This window comes from Bidens hawaiensis, unplaced genomic scaffold (assembly GCF_021521415.1).
Source record: "Bidens hawaiensis isolate Kalapana, Puna unplaced genomic scaffold, B.hawaiensis_p1.1 tig00021374_1, whole genome shotgun sequence".
Lineage (NCBI taxonomy): Eukaryota > Viridiplantae > Streptophyta > Magnoliopsida > Asterales > Asteraceae > Bidens > Bidens hawaiensis.
Genome location: NW_027493318.1, coordinates 387556 through 403750, shown reverse-complemented (window position 1 = coordinate 403750; position 16195 = coordinate 387556). Strand labels below are relative to the sequence as shown.

At 35.7% G+C, this 16195-nt stretch overlaps 2 protein-coding genes across 2 annotated transcripts; both read left to right on the top strand.

Moving 5' to 3' along the window:
* The first annotated feature begins 3887 nt into the window (after positions 1–3887).
* On the top strand, positions 3888–6459 carry LOC143563373 (luminal-binding protein 5-like). Its single transcript, XM_077050928.1, has 9 exons — positions 3888–3927; positions 4032–4124; positions 4206–4299; positions 4371–4585; positions 4670–4912; positions 4997–5476; positions 5578–5732; positions 5819–5901; positions 5985–6459. Exons 1-9 carry the CDS (start codon positions 3888–3890, stop codon positions 6457–6459), a joined length of 1878 nt encoding a protein of 625 aa, XP_076907043.1.
* A 461-nt stretch (positions 6460–6920) lies between these two features.
* On the top strand, positions 6921–13125 carry LOC143563367 (rsm22-cox11 tandem protein 2, mitochondrial-like). Its single transcript, XM_077050922.1, has 12 exons — positions 6921–7067; positions 9136–9401; positions 9477–9550; positions 9653–9747; positions 9860–9969; positions 10095–10178; positions 10260–10340; positions 10410–10493; positions 10585–10680; positions 10758–10837; positions 12079–12215; positions 12682–13125. Exons 1-12 carry the CDS (start codon positions 6938–6940, stop codon positions 13014–13016), a joined length of 1572 nt encoding a protein of 523 aa, XP_076907037.1. The 5' UTR covers positions 6921–6937; the 3' UTR covers positions 13017–13125.
* The last annotated feature ends 3070 nt before the right edge of the window (positions 13126–16195 follow it).

The following is a 16195-nucleotide window of genomic DNA, read 5'->3' as shown; positions in this document are numbered from 1 at the left end:
ACATATGAGTTATATTTCACATTAGTAACAAACTTTGCAGGTTGTATATATTTTTTTTAGCAAAACAAAATGAGCTAGGGCCATAATGGTCATTAAAAAATATATCTAATTATATGCATAACATATGAGTTATATTTGTCACTAGTAACAAACTTTGCAGGTTGTTTATATTTTTTGTTAGCTATTCAGATTTCAAACAGTACTATGGCATGTGAAGTTATGGGTTGGCCCGGCCCGACCCGACCCGTACAATTTTATATAACTTTAATGTTGGAGTTTGATTAAGTAAAAACAAAGCTGTAGAATACTGCAAAATGGTAAAATCAATGTGACTTTTGAAAGTCAAAATTGCAAGTTTTGTTGACAGTATTCGAACAAGTATAATTTACGGATACAAGAGAATTTGTTAAAATTAAATGTACAACTTTAATTTTGACCAAGTGAAAGTCAAACGGTGCATAGTGCATTTACAAAGTTATTTGGGTATTGTTAATTTATGTTGACATACTTATGGGTTCATAATTCAAATTCTTGTATCCTACATGAATATTCTTTAATTCTTTGATGCTTGTTTTATTTAGTTGCTAAATTTCATAACTGAGGTGATCTTGGCTTTTTTACACTTCGTTGGCTTACAAACCAAGCAGGCTCCACTCGGCTCATTTGCAAACAATCTGGTTTTAGGCTTCGGTCTTGGCTTGTTTACAAACCAATCTGGCTTGGCTAACTTACAAACCAAGTTAGATTGCTCGGCTCGTTTGAAAACAAGGCTTCTTGGAGCAAACCTCGTTCTTGGCTCGTTTACAAACTGATATGGTGATTTTTATCAAACACGAACCCGTGTCTTGACCTTAATAATAATATGGGTTAATCGGGTTAACCTGAATGACCCGATTATAATTGTTGATCATATTTAACCCGACCCTAATTAGCTTATTTGGGTTGGGTCGTGTTAATTGGGTCCGGGTATTTTGGACACCCATAATCGGGGGTATGTGAAATCTTTATGATGGAATTCCATACTTCAAGTGATCATAATCAGGAGTACAGAGAGCTATACTGTTTTTGAAGAAAAATGAAGTATTGTCATTTTAAAAAGAATGGAAAAAGAAATTTTATAGACCATTTGTGAGAATTAGGGTAAGTTTGACTTTAATTAACTCAGATGTGATTTCACATGGTTCTATAAACGTATATGACTTTCCTGCTAGACTATTAAAAAATATGTATAACTATATTGTTGATGTTAGATTGAATTAGAGAAGATGTTTTAAAAAAGTTAAAAAGTCTTAAAGTTGTTTTTATGGAACAATCATAGAGTTAGATTGAATCAAAAAAGGGAATCTGGTGAGATGAGTATGATGATCAGTTTGTTAGTATCTAAGTTTCAATTGTGTCATATATGGCTTGATACTTTAAATTACGGGTCATATGTTTAACATTGTGCAGTTTGACTTTTAAAAGTCCATATACAATTTTCAATTTAATATTTTTCACGCTCTCATTCATCATCACACAAATATTATCACTTTAGCTGTTTCTTTAAGCACTCATTTTCTTTATATGTTTATCACCATTTTAGAATTTTTGGAAGCACAATATGGGTATTTGTTAAACTAAAAATTTCTGATGTCATTTTTTGCTTTGTGACGAGTCACGTGCAAAGTTGTCGGTTTGGTTCGGGTCGAAAATAGTCACCTTAAAAGAGTAGGCTTGGATTGGTGGTCAAAAGGTGTCACTTTAAAAATGGTCATTTTAGTATCAACTTTGACTTTTTATGGTCAAAACTGATTTTTGGTCAATTTTGAATTTTTAGGTCAAAATTTACGTGAATTTCCTATGGTCAACTGGCCATGCTGGTGGTCTCTTATTGTCATTATATATTTGCTAATATATGCTTGTTGACAGCTTAAGATTATTCTTGGTATATACCCAGTGGCTAGTACACAGTTACAAAATCAATATATTGAACACATTGTCTTAATAAAAGTTTTTGTTTCTATAACTTAAGTACCAGGAAATATATAACACCATTGATCCAATATATATGCATATGCGCACAATAAAATCACGTATGCCACCACTTTACTCTTTTTACAATTCTTTGACCGACAACTTAGTGGTCTTAATTTGAGCATTTCTTTATCCGCCGATTAAATTTCAACTCTAACTACTTACCAATTAACACACATTCAATCCTTTATGATGATTGAAATTCACAAAACCGATACAAACCTATTTTATTAACAAATATTTCACAAAACACGATGTATCCAATGTATACGGATATGTTAATATTTTAGTGTGCAGCCCCTCCAAAAAAAATCCACCAAACCATATGCACACGTGGCAGCTCGCTCGTACTGATAACCCACTACACACAACACCAAACACTACAAACCAATACGAGAAGATTACTTGCGTGAACCGGCAGCAACGCATGGGCACTTTTGCTAGTCTTGATTAATTGAACCATTTCTTAAGAAATCCAACATTTGATTGTAGTGTTTCCAAATTTTCAATATTAATCTTCTTAATTAACTAAAAAAGATACAAAACTCGTTTAATAAACAAAACGATTTTAAAATGTTGTTAATAAATGAGCCGTGTTCAAAATTGTTCTTGTAAAGTTAAAACTATGATTTTTTTTTGTATAACTAGCAACTTGTTTGTGCTAAATCTATTTGGACCCTTTAGATATATTGGTTACATAAATCTTTATCGGGTTACATGAGTTAATTAAGTGTGTTCATGCTAAGACCTAATTTTTCACAAATAAGCAGGTTGCGTATGAGTTAAGTGATACCAACTCAATAGTTCGAACTTGACACGAACTTCGATCTCTAAACAACGCTTCATTTTTTATATAAGTTCTAAAGTATTTTATATGCAATTTTGGAAGGAATTGATTTTATTACGATTTCTTTGAATATAAGCATAAAATCTAATACAGATTTCCAATAATTATTAGTGCATATACATTTTGTGTCATTTTAGCATCAATTAAGTTTTTGTAATAGTGGATGTCAGTATCTAAACCTAATGTCTATTAAGGTTGATATAACATTATTCGTTTTCTTCAATGTTAGTTAAATTTATAATTATTTACACTTGAACTTCAATTTAGATACTGTTATGCGCTTTAACACTAAATATTGAGGAAGAGATTGAAGATTATCGTGCCTGTAATTGCAAACCAAAATAGGCAGATTCAATTTGAATAATTTGATATTTAATTCGATTCTTTTAACACCCCGACACTCACACGGTGGAGTGCGAGGACTGTGAGGTGGCAACCGATCTATGAGGACAATGGTGTTAGGGTGAGCAAATAGTTAAATTAACCGACATATTTAAAACCCAAAAACAATTAAAATTAATTTGAACTGTTAAACCGGATCCAAGAGTTACAAATTAAATTATAACTTTAATCGTATATGAAGCATATTGATTACATTTTGAGAGTGATTATGTTTCTATATTTAGACCTAGAATTTCAAACTTATTTTGGAGGTTTTATAATACTTTAGACTTTATAAAACAAAATAATATACTTTTAGGTATTGAAACTTTATAAAATCACTATACCCAAAAGTTCGGGGGAATGAATAATCCGAGTAACCAACAAACGCATGACGAAACCAAACCATTGACTTACTGCCACGTAGGACAAAACACGACATCCCTCTTTATTGCCCCACACAACTCATTCCTAATGTTTCATTGGTCCACGTCATCAACAATGACATTACCGATCAAACCGAACTCGCGTGTATTTAAGCACATTAACCTCGTACCTTTTCATGCACGAATCCTAGTTCAAACTCAAAAGCAACCCCTTAATCACCCAGATAAATAATAAGATAACCACCGGATTATTATTAATTATGGCTCGCTCCGGCATTGTGTTTGCAATCTTATTAATCGGTAAGTTTTTCACATATTGATTTCATCGTTGAATTTGGTTTCTTTTCATATGTGAACTGTTTGTTCTAGTAGGTTTGTTCTTATGCTTATTTTGTTGATGATAGGTTGCTTATTCGTGACATCAATCGCGAAAGAAGAGGATAACAAGTTAGGAACTGTTATAGGGATTGATCTCGGGACAACGTATTCGTGTGTTGGTGTTTAAAAAAACGGGAACGTGGAAATCATAGCAAACGATCAAGGAAACCGTATCACCCCATCATGGGTGTCGTTCACAGACTCCGAGAGGTTGATCGGTGAGGCCGCCAAGAATCAGGCGGCTGTGAACGCCGAAAGGACCATCTTTGATGTTAAGAGACTTATTGGGAGAAAGTATGAACTTATAATATTGTTTTGTATGGATATTGATATTATGTTGTTGAGTGTTTTTGTTTGTTTGATAGGTTTGAAGATAAAGAAGTTCAAAGAGATATGAAACTGCTTCCGTATGATATTGTGAATAAAGATGGGAAGCCTTATGTTCAAGTTAAAGTTAAGGATGGGGAGACCAAGGTCTTCAGTCCCGAAGAGATTAGCGCCATGATTCTTACTAAAATGAAGGAGACGGCCGAATTATTCCTTGGAAAGAAGATTAAGGATGCTGTTGTCACAGTTCCTGGTAAGCATATAATTAAATTTTTGTATTATTAATTAATTAATGAACGATGTTTATTAATGGTTCGATTTTACATTCTATTTGCAGCATACTTCAATGATGCCCAAAGGCAGGCTACCAAGGATGCCGGTATGATTGCTGGTTTGAATGTTGTCAGAGTCATTAACGAACCCACAGCTGCGGCTATCGCATACGGTCTGGACAAGAAAGGTGTTGAGAAGAACATTCTTGTATTTGACCTTGGAGGTGGGACATTTGATGTCAGCATCTTGACACTTGATAATGGTGTGTTTGTGGTTCTTGCCACAAATGGAGACACCCATCTTGGAGGTAAGTAATTAATTAAATAAATGTTATGTTTACAACTTTCTATGATTAAATAGTTTCTTATATCATGAGTTGACCAATTATCAGGTGAGGACTTTGATCAAAGGATCATGGAATACTTGATCAAGTTGATTAAAAAGAAGTATGGGAAAGATATTAGCAAGGATAACAGAGCTCTAGGAAAGCTAAGACGGGAAGCCGAGCTCGCCAAGCGAGCGTTGAGCAGCCAGCACCAGGTCCGTGTGGAGATCGAGTCACTTTTCGATGGCGTTGACTTTTCCGAGCCATTGACCAGAGCCAGGTTCGAGGAGCTGAACAATGACTTGTTTAGAAAGACGATGGGGCCCGTGAAGAAGGCGATGGCGGATGCGGGTTTGGAGAAACGTGACATAGATGAGATCGTTCTAGTTGGCGGGAGTACGAGGATTCCAAAGGTGCAACAGCTTATTAAGGAATACTTTGATGGAAAGGAACCAAGCAAGGGTGTGAACCCTGATGAGGCAGTGGCTTTTGGTGCTGCTGTTCAAGGAGGCATTTTGAGTGGTGAGGGTAGTGATGACATTAAAGGTAACTAATTCATGTAAATTTGTTTTATGGTTGGTTTGATGCAAGATTAATATTTTGAGAAAGCTAGCAATGCTAATGCTACTTATAATAATGTGTTATAGATGTCATTCTTTTGGATGTGGCTCCGCTTACACTCGGCATTGAAACCGTTGGAGGAGTGCTGACCAAATTGATCCCAAGAAACACCGTCATCCCGTCCAAAAGATCGCAAATATTTACAACCTACAAGGATCAACAAACTGTGGTCTCCATCAAGGTACTTTTTATATATTTCATTATGTCTAAAATATGATTAACTAGATACATTCTATGAAGTTATTTATTTAAAACTTTTTGTAACAGGTTTATGAAGGTGAAAGAAGTCTGACAAAGGACTGCAGGCTTCTTGGAACATTTGATCTCTCTGGAATCCCTCCAGCACCAAGGTTTGCTAAATTGTCTTTAGTGTCAACGTTATCTAAATCGCATTTATGCTCTCGTACGCTAAAACTTACCTTTGTTAATCCAGGGGGACACCACAAATAGAAGTCACATTCGAAGTAGACACCAACGGTATCTTAAACGTCAAGGCAGAGGACAAGGTGGCTGGCAAATCCGAAAAGATCACAATCACGAACGAGAAGGGTCGGTTGAGCCAAGAAGACATTGAGCGTATGATTCGGGAAGGTGAAGAGTTTGCGGAGGAGGACAAAAAGGTGAAAGAAAAGATTGACGCGCGTAACACGCTTGAAACTTATGTCTACAACATGAGAAACCAAGTTAATGATAAAGATAAGTTAGCGGATAAGCTCGAGTCGGATGAAAAAGAGAAACTTGAAACCGCAACAAAGGAAGCACTTGAATGGCTTGATGATAATCAGTCAGCTGAGAAAGAGGAGTATGATGAGAAGCTGAAAGAAGTGGAGGCGGTTTGTAACCCGATCATGACCGCGGTTTATCAGAGGTCGGGTGGTGCACCGGAAGATGACCATGATGATCTGTAGAGAAGAAGATTGATTGTTTTGATTTTGTTTAGTATGGTTTTGAGATATTGTTAGTTATATGAAGTAGATACTCACTTTTTTAATTTTGTAACTAAATTTTGATTGTCCTTTACTCCTAGGGGTGTTGGTCCTGGTTTCAGTGATTAAAATCACTTGAAGCGATAAATGACAAAAAGTAATACTTATTTGGTGAGTCGGGTTAAGTTGACATAAGACACTTTTAAATAACATAATTAATATGTTTAATCAATTATTATTATTATTATATATATTTCGATAATATTCTAGAGCGTGTTGGTTTCTTCTTTTTGGTTATTCTTGGAGTGTTTGTGTAGTTGGCCCAAAAGACTTGACACCATTTTGCAGGTCCATATCGCCTACCACTGAATCTGTCACTGTGTTAAAACATATACTACTACTGTTATATCTGTATGTGCAGGTCGGGCATAAACCCTATATTCTGAGCGGCAATTTGAAAATGGCAACCGTCATAACCGAAACTGTACAGAGATTCACGGCGGAAACGTTGAAAGCAGCAAGCAAGCAATCCCAAGGCTGCTATGTGGTCCCACTCCGTCTCCGGCGAGCCATCAAAAAGTATATTCGAGGTTATTTCTATTCTCTACGGCTAATTCAACATGTTATTAGGGTTTCCTATTGGTCAATTGAACATGCCTTTATTATTATTATTATTATTATTTAGTGTTGCAATTCTACCGTTGTATTATACTCTGCTTTAAACCTTCACTCTCTCTCTCTATGCTGAAAGATATCAGATATCAGTCGAGGACCGATATTTTAGATATCCTTTATCGCGGTGGGCATATAATTTATATACATAGCAGTTTAACGCTAACATTTCAGTATACTCTCCTACTATTAACATATTATCCTTTTGCAACTGCCAAAACATTAACAACTGTTGCAAGTAGGAACTGATCAAGACTCAAAACATTAGCATTAAGCACTAAAAATTGAAAATTAAGACTTAAAAACATACCGATATTCTGACTGGTAACCGATATCCTACCGATATTGACCGTTTAGTATATGCAAATCTCAGGCAGCAGGAATGTATTAAAAATGAACACTTGTGTGATCATTTTATACACCTTTACCTACACTACTAAGCAAGTCTTTGAATTTTTAGCTGTCTTGTGAAAGTCAAAGCATAGTTTTCAAAGGCGTAAAGCGCAAAGGTTGAACCTTGGGCCTACTTGCAAGGCGCTTAAAGGCGATGATCATAAGCACGGCGCATAGCATAAGCTAACCATTGTTGGGATTTTAGACATGTTTAGGGCCAGTTTAGGCTGATTAAGACCAGTTTTCCCGGAATTTTTAGAAATTTGCCGGTATTTTCAGGATTTGGCTGGAATCTCACTGAAATCTCGCCCGGAGGCCGCCTAATCGCCTGGATGGCAGCGATGCGTTTTTTTGTTTGCCTTGCCTGAGAGCCTAGGGATAAGCCTAAAGGGCTTATGAAAACATGGATATAAAGTGGGCCTGAGTCAAAATTACAAAATTCTCACTAACAATAACTAGTCTATTTTAATCCGTTAACTCACTAAGTTAAAAGGTCATATAAGGGTTTTTGAAAGTCGGATGGTTATTATAAAAGTGTTAAAAGTCAAGTGTTTATGTAACCGTTTTAAAAGTGAATAGTTTCCAATTTCCCATTATATGATGTTTTGTTTAATCAGGTCGGGTCACCGGAAAACTCGCAATTTCTCGGTCTATATGCTTATTAACTTAAGAGATTTATAGTAACGAAACACTGATCACATGCATAGAACCAGCAATTCAATCTTAATATCAAGTAACAGAACCATGAGCTTAGAATAATGAAGACAAAATCAACAGGAAAATAATCTAAATCATGTTTATATGCTTAGTCACTTAACCAATTTACAACGAAGTCAAACATCTAACAGAGAACTTAAGAACTAATAAGGAATCACAATTTGGCAGATTTCTAAGAAAGGCAGAAATCACAATTTTGCAAATTGGCTATATATATATATAGAGAGAGAGAGAGAGAGAGAGAGTCTAGTGCGCAGGAAAACTGACTATGACCTGACGTTAAAGGATACAAGTAAATACTTAATCACATTTGCTTGTATGGATGTATGCAACCCGTTAAGTTTTGGGATAAGGCCAATGTTGACCTTTTTTTAGCTGCATTATGCATAATCTATTAAAACACAGGTTCCATGTGTTGTCATGTCTAGCAAGTTGCATCACTGTATATAGAATTTCAAAACAATGTAATAAAAAGCATAAGGGATTATGTGATGAAGAAGTACTGCTAGAGAGGTGAGAGGCGAGAGTTTGTGAGATGTGATTTGGATGTGTGGGTTTTTAAGGCATGTATAGTTTGCTAAAAGGGGAAAAACAAATATAAAATGCAAAGGAGCTGTTTCGAACATGGGACCTGGCTGCTTAACAACCAACTAGTTAGCCACTACACGAGCAGAGACTTTTGAATTTATTCTCCCCAGCATTGGTAATATGTAAAAATCTATGGATTCGATCGACTTTCGAGATGAAATATTACATATAAAAAGATAAAAACAATGGGTTTGCCTGAACCCGGTATCATGAACGTAGTTCTGCCCCTGTGCAAGAACATTTGATAGTAAGAGATAACAAGATCTTGTTTTTTATTGGAAATTGCAGAGCAAGAAGAACATCACATGAAGAGGAAAGTGTCGAGGTTATCTGAAACTTTCAATTCTATTAAAGATGTTAATTTGCAGTTAACTGCATCTACTGCACGAGAGCTAATTGAAGATCCCCTCAAATATGTTGGGTGCTCAAAAAGATGGAAAATCAAGAGTAGTTACGGTGACATTGGTTTTAAATACAGAGATGACCAAACAGTCGCTTATGTTGCTTCTCGAATGCCTGCAGTTTTCTCAGCTTGCCATAGAGTCCTCAGTGAGGTATTTTCATCTTCATACAGTATGCATATGTTATTATTAATAATTTAATATCATTATTGTTGAAATCTATTCTAGGTCAAAAGAAGGCTACCTAAGTTCTCACCAACTAAGGTGTTGGATTTTGGGGCTGGTACCGGTTCTGGTTTCTGGTGAAAATTTCCGGTCTTTTAGAATAACATTTTTGCATATGATCATTTTGGAGCAGAAGGGCGTTAATGCAATTTAGTTGTTTGCACAATGATATTGTTCAGGGCTTTGCGTGAAGTGTGGCCAAATTCTCTTGAAACTGTAAATTTAGTCGAGCCATCTCAGTCCATGCAACGAGCTGGTCAAAGCCTTATAAAAGGTATGGATTTTGATTCATCATCAACTGTTTTATTTTGGCTATTGCTGACCTGGCACACACACACAATTCAAAACCAAGAAAGTAACAATTTTCATATATTTATGTGGTTCAGATTTGAAGAATTTGCCACACATACAGAGCTATGGTAACATTCAGGGATTAAGTCAAGATTTAAACAAGAGTAAAGATAAAAGTAATAGAAAGCATGACCTTGTCATTGCAGTAAGCATATTTTAGTTCACCATACTTAAAATTTTATTATTATATGTATATGATCAATGGAAAATCTCTAGTTAAGTTAATTTCCAGTTTTTGTAAATATTTTTCTTTGATTGTCTATCTTGTAGTCGTATGTACTTGGTGAAATACCATCATTCAAGGATAGAATTACCATTGTTCGTCAGCTGTGGGAACTTACAGGAGATGTTTTGGTAAGTTTTATCCTCATGATAATCAATACAATTTCACTTTGGGACTTTGGGCTTTATGCGATTACTTTTAACGTGAAACAGGTTTTGGTGGAACCCGGAACGCCACATGGATCAGATATCATATCTCAAGTACGGTCTCACATATTATGGATGGAGAAAAGAGTAAGCGAGTTTACTTAAATCTAGCCAAGTATTCTGCACACACATCATTAATTGTTTTTAACGTTACAGAAAAGCCGGAAATTAGAAAAGGCGTCTAGCGAAGGCTCTAAGGATTTGATGACACAAAAATGTGGTGCATATATAGTAACACCGGTGAGTTAGAAGCCAACATTATTCATTTTGTAATTTTCAGTTTATAATGTGGCTGGGCTTTGTTTTATTATGCTATTATTTGTTGTTTCAGTGTCCTCACGATGGAGTCTGCCCATTGGACAATAGTGGTAAATATTGTCATTTCGTTCAGCGGTTGCAAAGGACTACAACACAGCTTGCATACAAGGTTTCATCTCAATCATGTGTTTTTTTATATAGAATTAAACAACTACTATTTATTATGGTTACATGTTTTTTTTCTAGCAATCCAATGGTATACCACTACGCGGTTTTGAAGATGAGAAATTTTCTTATGTTGTATTCAGACGAGGCCCTCGACCCAGGCAAGAACTAGCTATGTTTCTTAACTTTTATTAAAGATTCTAAATGCGTGAACTTTTCAAAGCATATCATAGTTATTTAAAATTAGGGCTGGCAAACTGTGCTGGTCAGGCGGGTTCAACTCAAGGGTCAAAACAGGTTCGGGTCAATATGAGTTATGAATAAAATGAGTTTGGGTTAAACAGGCCGTCTTAAGAAAGCATCAATTTGGGTTCGGTCAAAGCGTGTTTTGGTCAAAATTAAGTCAGGTTAGAAATGAGTCGTTAGAAAGTACAAAAATAGGTTCACCCCGCTATGTTTTCTTACGGTGGCTAGTGGCTGTGGTAGAGACGAAGGCGTCAGCAATGGTGGAGGCGTCGTCGGTGGCGGCAATGGAGTGGTGGCGCCGGTGATGGTATGACGACAACAAGCAGGTGGTGGAGACAAACACTTGTCATGGGTGGTGCTAACCCACTTGGACTGTTTTAAGTCATCATGATCGTTACCCGTTTTGACCCGTTGACTAATTTAAGTAGATCCAGAATGACCCGTTGACTGAATTTAGACGACTCAAATGAACCCATACACGATTATAAATTTATTTTCGCCCAAATCAACCAAATCTTCAAAGAATTAGTCATGATTGCCACCTGTAGTTTAATCACAACCCCATTTATTTGAAATTACATTTTTTATCAGATACATGGTTTTATGATGTGACATGGCAAACAAGTATCCTGTAGACTTAACTTAGAGACATTCTATACTGGTAGGCTTGTAATATTCATTACTCAATCAAAATGTTAATATACCGGTCCATAAATTGGTACCTGTTGTGCTTTTTTATGCAACCGAACATGTAACCTCACATGCATGTTGTACTAGAAAACTTTTTTCACTTTTAGGGGGGTCACAATATAACATATCTCGACAACTTTATGTCAATGCCACTAACCTCACTTGATTTTTTGTGTATAATTGTTTTATCCTACATGCATGTTCACATGCATGTTGTACTAGAAAACTTTTTTCACTTGAAGGGGGGTCACAATATAACATATCTCGACAACTTTATGTCAATGCCACTAACCTCACTTGATTTTTTGTGTATAATTGTTTTATCCTACATGCATGTTCACATGCATGTTGTACTAGAAAACTTTTTTCACTTGAAGGGGGGTCACAATATAACATATCTCGACAACTTTATGTCAATGCCACTAACCTCACTTGATTTTTTGTGTATAATTGTTTTATCCTACAGTGCAACGTGGCCTCTTGATGGTATGAAATTTGATACACTTAAAGAGCAAAAGGCTAAGAGGACCCCTGAAGATTATGAGACTGACTATGTTGAGGAATATGAGAGTGAACATGATGAGGATTATGAGAGTGAACGTGGTGAGTACTTTGTTTTCTTTTTTATTATCATCGTACTAAAGACCAAAAAAATGTGAACCATCTGGGAGGTGGGGGCAGAAACAACATGATATAAAGTTTTTATGATTATTTGATATAATTGAGTTGAATATTCTAAGTCCATCCCATCTTAGTCTCCCAGACCACTAATTTCTAGTGTGGTTTCATTTAACCAATAATTTCAGTTAATGGTGGCTAAATTAATGTTTGTGGTTAAATTGGGTCCGGGTTATAGCCGACAATTAACAGTTAAGTTTTTCCAGGAGCTTCCATTTTGATTTGACCCAAACCAAAGTTCCAAAGTTTGATATCATTGGTTTAATGAAACCCCACTAAAGTAACCTTTAGGTGGAATTAGACAACAATAACTCAGCTATTATACATGTTAGACAAATGATATCAAATAATTGTATAGTATTGACCTTTAATGTCCATTTTTGTTTGACAGATGACCAAATTGATTCCGAGCCCGGGGATAGTATTGATGATAAAATGATGGTCAAGTATGAGTCCGATATCAATGAACCATATGCCACGTCAGAAAGCGATGTAGAGGAAGAAACACCCGACGAGACCGTCCGTGCGGATCTAGGAACTGGATGGGGAAGAATAATATTCTCTCCGATGAAGAGGGGTAAACGAGTTGAAATGGACATTTGCCGGGCCACTAATTATGAAGGAACCGAAGGCCAGTTCGAGAGGGTAATTGTTACAAAAAGCAAAAACCCGACACTACATCAACAAGCCCGAAAATCGCTTTGGGGTGATCTCTGGCCATTTTGATTTAAAAAGTAGTGTAAATTAATTGACTTTGTAAAAATAAAAGTTAGCATAAAAAGCCTAATTTAGTAATTCACCATTGATTATTGATGGTTGACCCCATGTGACTTACCACTTGCATCCTTTCCAAAAAGATGGTACTATGAACTTGTGTTCATAAGACCAAAAAAAGGATTTTTTGACCTTTTCTTTATTTATGATAACTGTAGACTGAGGGGTCAGAATTCAATGGGTGTGATGAATGCGGCAGTAATAATTGATATTGAACTGTTATAGCCAGGTGAGCTACTCTGTTCTTACTTTAATTCAGAACAAGATTCTTCAAACACATATTTTTGTGTTTAATCGCTGGAAATGTTACCATGTTTGGCCAGAACTAGTTCAAAGTTGATGAGAAGGTTTAAATGAGCCTGGTGGTAACCACAGTCTCATATCCGATTGTAAACATGTGTCCTCGTGTATACCCATTGGAATTTCAAAATTAAGTTTTTGTTATTTTACTTGTCTTATTCTATCATTTTATTATCCAAGGAAATCAGGAATATCTAGCACATACTTCTATTACCAAGAAAATTAAAACTATATATTTGTTTATGGATGCGGTTCAAATAAACAGGTGTACATGTTTCAGGTAATATGACTGGTATCATATAATATCGTGTTTATCCCAGTCTCCTTACCTGTAAAAAGTTTGAAAACTAATTTTATACTTGGTTTTATATATGATTCTATCTGATTATCTATCCTAAATGTTTTGGGTTTGAGATTTGCCCCTCGTATTCGGGTTTGTTTGTCACCCATTAAAGGACCACTCTAAACAATTTGTTGGTCATGTGGTTTTTGTATGACGTTAAAAATAGTAGGCTTTTGAGTATGTTTTATAAATTATAACTTTAGCAATTATTGAGTTGCCCCTCTTACTGGTCCACTTCTAGAACAAATATTTTAGAACTTTATTTTAGCAATTATTGAGTTGCCCCTCTTACTGGTCCACTTCTAGAACAAATATTTTAGAACTTTATATAAATTGTTTGGCATGTTTATGAAACTTAACAATTAAAAGGCTCCATGAACCATTAAAAATGTGTAACCCAACACACTCTACTACTGACCGGTTCAGTTTAGAGGTGATATCTTGATAGAATCATTAATAGTACTAACCGGCTACCAAACATCCCCTTAGACAAAGTGTAGTGGAGCGACAAATGTGATGGATTTGGGCGACAAGTGGGCTACAACATACACCCTAAACTAAAAATTGCCCATTTGCTGACGTGATGTCACGTGTCCAAAATCGCCCCCAATTTGTAGCCCCCCCCCAACAAAACCCCCCACTACACATGACATAAGAGTAAGTGTAGTGGAGGGCTACAAAATGGAAGAGATTTCGACATGTGACGCCACGTCAGCAGATGGACGATTTTCATTTTAGGAGTGTTGTCGCTCTGTCGCCCATTTTTATTTTTTATTATTATTTTCATAACACATTCGAGTGGCAAATCTATATATCGACCCCCCAATTATCACCCAAATATCGTATAGGGGGCGGTGTTGTAGCCCCTTGTTTCTCAAAAAACCACCAACTTATGGCCCACTACGCATACACTAACGGGTGTTTGAGATTCCTTATTTTGGCTCCTTATAATTTTTCATTAAGTTAATAAGTTATAAAAGTGTAACTTATTAAACTTTTCCTCTCACAATTTAAGCAATCCCAAACACCTTATTACTTTTCAAAAAGTTTATAAGTTATAAGTTGGTGAAAATAAGCAATCCCAAACACATAATGAATTACCGAGAGATTTACAAGAAAATCAACTTAAAAGAAAAATTGAAAACTTGGTCCAGCCGGCAGACCATCTGCTTTGCTGGTTCAAGGGGCCAACGTCGTAATCTTCTGACGTAAATGAAAGCAGATTAAGAACGAGACAACGTTGTATGCGATTCTTTGTTCGATTGTCCGACGCCGAGGACTGAAATGGTAAATCAAACAAATATATATTAATTAATTAAATTATCACATAAGTCATGTCACGTGTTTGGATTTACTTCTTTTTGGAACACGTGGCCCCTAAATATGGCTAATTTCTTATTTAGTCTTTATTATGTTTCCATTATAATTCTATGACCATTTAAATACTGGGTGCTCGATAGCGTCAGTTGTGCGGGATCACGTTAGACGTTGACGCATGGTTCCGTCCATTTTTGAGTTTTCAGTTAGAGTTGTTTTGGAGTTATCAAAATCGGTGGGAGTACGGGAAAAGGAGAAGGAGGTTTTCCACAAAATCGTGATAATTGCTTGTTGCAGTATTTTGAAAGTGAGGAATGGATTTTTTTTTTGAAAAGTAGGGGCTGTTTGGCAAGTGCGAGCAATTAAGTGTTCAACCATTAAGAGGTCTGACTGGTTAAGAGACTCTGAGCTAGCAAGTGTTGAACCAGTTAAGTCTGTTTGGTTGGACATTTGAATAACTGTGCAAAATGACTATCTTACCCCTCTGAACTATTTCGTGCTGAATGAAATGTATCTGTTTGGTTGGAACTTTGAATGATAATAATTGCGAAAAAAAACACAAAACATCACAGAGAATCCAAATTACACATTATTATCTCAAAATCCACGGAAACATACTTAAAATCCAATTAGAAATTTATACTTTGCATACAATTTTAATTTTATTAATTTGAATTTAGCTGAGTTATCATCTCGTCACGCAAAGTAGTCATATGCTCTATGCTTTACTTTCCAAGTTTCCAGTAGATGGAGAATATCTTTAGAAAAGGAGAGGCATTTGTAATATCCTTGTTTCCATTGCCAGAGATCTTTTACCGGACGCCAGTATTTGAATGTTCCCCGTTAAAAAATGTAGTATATGTCATTCATGCTACAAAACAACCAGCAAATGTATATTAGCAATGTCATAAAAAGGATATCCATCAAAAGGTTACCTAAGAATAGGGTTATGATCCAAACCATATTTTTTATTCAATGACCAAATATATTACTTAAACAAAATGAATCGATGCTTTATAATTTGTAGTTCCATTGCAGTTCTCTTAAAAATATCAAAGTGCACCTATTTTTCTTGAAACCAAATATAGCTAAATGAATCCGACTCCTATTCAAGCTCACAAACTTCAATTTAGGAAACTTTAATTTAATAAGTGCTTACAACAATTGATGA

Coding starts and splice junctions, on each gene's coding strand:
- LOC143563367 (XM_077050922.1), top strand. CDS start 6,938: ATGGCAACCGTCATAACCGAAACTGTACAGAGATTCACGGCGGAAACG. Junction 7,068..9,135: donor CATCAAAAAGTATATTCGAG/GTTATTTCTATT, acceptor TGGAAATTGCAG/AGCAAGAAGAACATCACATG. Junction 10,341..10,409: donor TATTATGGATGGAGAAAAGA/GTAAGCGAGTTT, acceptor TTAACGTTACAG/AAAAGCCGGAAATTAGAAAA.
- LOC143563373 (XM_077050928.1), top strand. CDS start 3,888: ATGGCTCGCTCCGGCATTGTGTTTGCAATCTTATTAATCG. Junction 4,586..4,669: donor TGCTGTTGTCACAGTTCCTG/GTAAGCATATAA, acceptor TTCTATTTGCAG/CATACTTCAATGATGCCCAA. Junction 5,902..5,984: donor GGAATCCCTCCAGCACCAAG/GTTTGCTAAATT, acceptor TTGTTAATCCAG/GGGGACACCACAAATAGAAG.